This window comes from Choristoneura fumiferana, chromosome 4 (assembly GCF_025370935.1).
Source record: "Choristoneura fumiferana chromosome 4, NRCan_CFum_1, whole genome shotgun sequence".
In the NCBI taxonomy this organism is placed as follows: Eukaryota; Metazoa; Arthropoda; class Insecta; order Lepidoptera; family Tortricidae; genus Choristoneura; species Choristoneura fumiferana.
In genome coordinates, this window is record NC_133475.1 from 20,281,700 (window position 1) to 20,285,071 (window position 3,372).

Sequence of the window (3,372 nt, forward strand, 5' to 3'; positions counted from 1 at the left end):
CAACGTATGTTTTATGACAGAAAATCATAGGTATAAATATAAGAAAAATAGGACACTGGATAAACGTACTTAAATAGACGGGACACACTTAAATTCACATTGAACACCCAAGACCCGAGAACAAAATATTCCTATTTTATATATATAGTATATTATATATATTATTATTATATATATATATATATATATATATATATATATATATATATATATATATATATATATATATACCACAAACGGGACTTATCTCGCTAATACACACGAGTAATGTTTACCTCGACGTTGTTAGTGTTGTGTGTCGGTGTGATGGGGTGACAAATAAAAATGACCAAGTGCGGGTAGTTCGAAGGACTCGCGCTGCTGGGCAGACTTGACACCCCACACTTCAGTCAACTCGTGACCACGGCCACTGTAATGTGGTCGAAATGTCGAGGTAAATATTACTCGTGTGTGTTAGCGTCATTATACCTATACCTTAATAGATCCTATTAAGTCATCGCCATGTATTGTTGTATCTCTAATGGAATTATCATCAAATAACTGATAATGATTATGATTATGATGATGCTGAACCGGGTCCTTATAACAGCCTCTATGTTTATGTTTGTATTTTTTTAGCCTATGTATTATTTATTGCTGCTTTTATTTCTTTCAAATTGCTCGCTAAACTCTCAAGCGTTGTGTTACCCTGTTATTTGTGTCGGTCGATTACTTTATCCGAGAATTATAAAGCAGCTGACGTCGCCGCGTCCCGTCGCTCAACAGAACTGTCAAGAAATGCTCGCGTACGCATTGTTCGGTGAGTTAACTAACGATGTGCCCGAAGCTGTCCTATTAAGGTTGTTAAAAATGCTATGGAATTTGATGTGTTACCTTTCTTTGTTAAATGTGGATGGAATTTTGTGGCCATGCAGTTCGGAACTTAACGCTACAATTAACGACAACTTGCCACTGGTTGCCCGCGACTCTATACGTACTGTGTGTACTGCTACTAAATTAAATCTCAAGTAGACAAAATTAATTCCATGTGTAGTTTTCTACTTCTGTGCTTTTTCAATTCCTACTTACATGGTTGTATTTGAGTCGGTGTGTGTATGTGTGTGTGTGTATAGTTTTTTTACTCTTTCAAGCTCGAACGGTTGGATGGATTTGGATGACATTTGATAAGTAGATAGCTGAACGTCTGGATTCTTGATCTGGAGTCTTGGTTTTGATAATAATTTGTTAGTAAGGTAAACGTACAAGTGCTCGTCACTGTCCCAATAGTTGGCATCTTTATTTTAAAGTCATTAGCAATAGAAGTGACAGCAGGGTGTCATCTATTGGGCATTAGCGTGACGGGCACTCGGACGTTTACCTTACACTATGTAAAGTAGGAAAGCATCAATGTTTTTATTTACAACTATTACTATCTCACTCACTGGGAGGACGCCTGTGCCCAGCAGTGGGACGTGTATAGGCTGGGAGGATGATGATGACAACTATTGCGGAATGTAGCATCAATACAAACCGTTATGCGATTTAACGATGCCATAAATAATAAATTGTATTTTTATATCAATAAATAAATAAATAATACCCATGGGATGATATAATTTGTAGATATTATCTTATCCGTTCCATAATGGTAGATAAAGACTTATCTAGCCTAAACAATAAGATCAACCTGACCAAGAAGTCAAAATTGCATACGTAGACGACAACATCCTACGATGATATCATAGGGTCATAGATTTTTGCCAGTGAGCGACGCATGCATTAAGAAACAAGACACAAAGATAGAAAAATGAATGAATGATAAATTAAATTTAAACATATTTTTTGGTAACTGACCAGCTTAAACCACTGGAGCCAAAAATATAAATTTCACAGACGTAATAGTATTGACGAGGAGCACTAAGTACGGAATTTTCAAAATTCTCTCGATCTTTAGGTTCAGAAGGACTGTCGAAAAAAAATAACCTGCACTATTTCAAAACAGAAATGATTAGCCAATACATGTGTCAATTGTCCCATGATATTTATTCATTTTACTTCTACTATGTACATGATCATTTCAGTATCCCTTCTGGCCCTCGCGTCGGCCGAGACCGGGTCCTGTCCACCGACCATATCCGCGCACATCTGCGACGCGCTCTGCGGCCCCGCGGCGCCGTGCGCCAACACCACGCAGCTCTGCTGCCCCACCGACTGCGGTGGCTCCATGTGCGTGGACCCAATGACGCAGCGTCACTTCGTCAACATAGGTACTATCATCATTATAAATGAATATATGAAAAATTAATTTATTATTATTATCATCATCATCCATATCATGTCCCTCGTGCTGGGCATCCTCTCAGATTGAGAAGAGTTGTAGTTCTCAAACAGGCTTAATGTGGATTATATCGGCGCACAGAGCTCTGCTGCACCACAGACAGCTGACTCCATATGCGTTTGCCTTATGACGCAGCGCCTTTTCTTCATATAGGTGTATTCATTATCAGCCTGGGTCAGTCCTCTGTCGCACAGAGGCCTCACGCATGACTCGCCACTGAGCACAATTTTAAACTCTTCTCCTAAAATCCTAGCCTGTTGTCTTATCGATATCGTAGTCTCACCCGCCTACAGGGTGCCCTGCGCTACATTTGCTGTCACGCAGTTTCACTTCAGAACCAGTCTGTCTCAACGGCCTTCAGTTCTGCAGCATGTGACTTGCCCTACGTGTTCAGCTTGCTATTGCGCTGAACTATGTCGATGACTTTGGTAAGAACTTGGGCTGTAGATCCCACGCAAGCCCAGTGCAGATTGGGGACATCACGCACACCATGGAGATGCTTTGCACGTGTATTCACACGATGCGATGTTTTCCTTCACCGTAAAGCTCGTGCCAATAATTTAAATAATGAGGTGTCCCCGCAATCCTCCATTTGAAAGGCCATACATCAACCCACTCTACTAAGCTACTACGGCTATGTTGAGAAGCCATAAGACCAACCAAAGCTACCCCGGCTGTTGACACATTGCTGTCTTTTCCAGTGAAACCAGGCCGGTGTCCCTTGGAGCCTCGAGGTGTCTGGGTCTGCAGCCACACCTGTACGGGCGACTCGGACTGCCCGCGTGCCCTGAAGTGCTGCGCGAACCGCTGCGGCGCGCTCGCCTGCCAGAAACCGGACGCCGAATAAAAGAATACTTGCACTTTATACTTTTTTTGTTTTGTTTTTATAGCATCCTTCTAATATTGTAAATGCGAAAGTTTAGTGTTTCGGGCGTGCGTGTGTGATGACTGCGAAGAATAATGTGATAAATTGCAACTATGGAACCTGATGAGAGAGTGGGCAGCAGCGCTCTCTATTGCCAACTATGAACTCCGGAGTCCAGCTCTGCGGTGTG

At 41.6% G+C, this 3,372-nt stretch overlaps 1 protein-coding gene across 2 annotated transcripts; it reads left to right on the plus strand.

The window, feature by feature from the left end:
- The first annotated feature begins 691 nt into the window (after positions 1–691).
- LOC141427107 (whey acidic protein-like) lies at positions 692–3,182 on the plus strand. Of its 2 annotated transcripts, XM_074086339.1 has the most exons (3): positions 692–799; positions 2,061–2,246; positions 3,019–3,182. In XM_074086339.1, exons 1-3 carry the CDS (start codon positions 778–780, stop codon positions 3,162–3,164), a joined length of 354 nt encoding a protein of 117 aa, XP_073942440.1. In that variant the 5' UTR covers positions 692–777; the 3' UTR covers positions 3,165–3,182. The 2 variants fall into 2 exon arrangements, with proteins under 2 accessions (XP_073942440.1, XP_073942439.1); XM_074086338.1 differs by lacking the exon at positions 692–799 and having other exon boundaries at positions 2,027–2,246.
- The last annotated feature ends 190 nt before the right edge of the window (positions 3,183–3,372 follow it).

Bases quoted from the DNA above. Each gene is read 5' to 3' on its own strand.
- LOC141427107 (XM_074086339.1), top strand. From the start codon at position 778: ATGCTCGCGTACGCATTGTTCG. The intron at 800-2,060 runs GTGAGTTAACTA...TGATCATTTCAG, and splicing joins GCTCGCGTACGCATTGTTCG to TATCCCTTCTGGCCCTCGCG. The intron at 2,247-3,018 runs GTACTATCATCA...TGTCTTTTCCAG, and splicing joins GCGTCACTTCGTCAACATAG to TGAAACCAGGCCGGTGTCCC.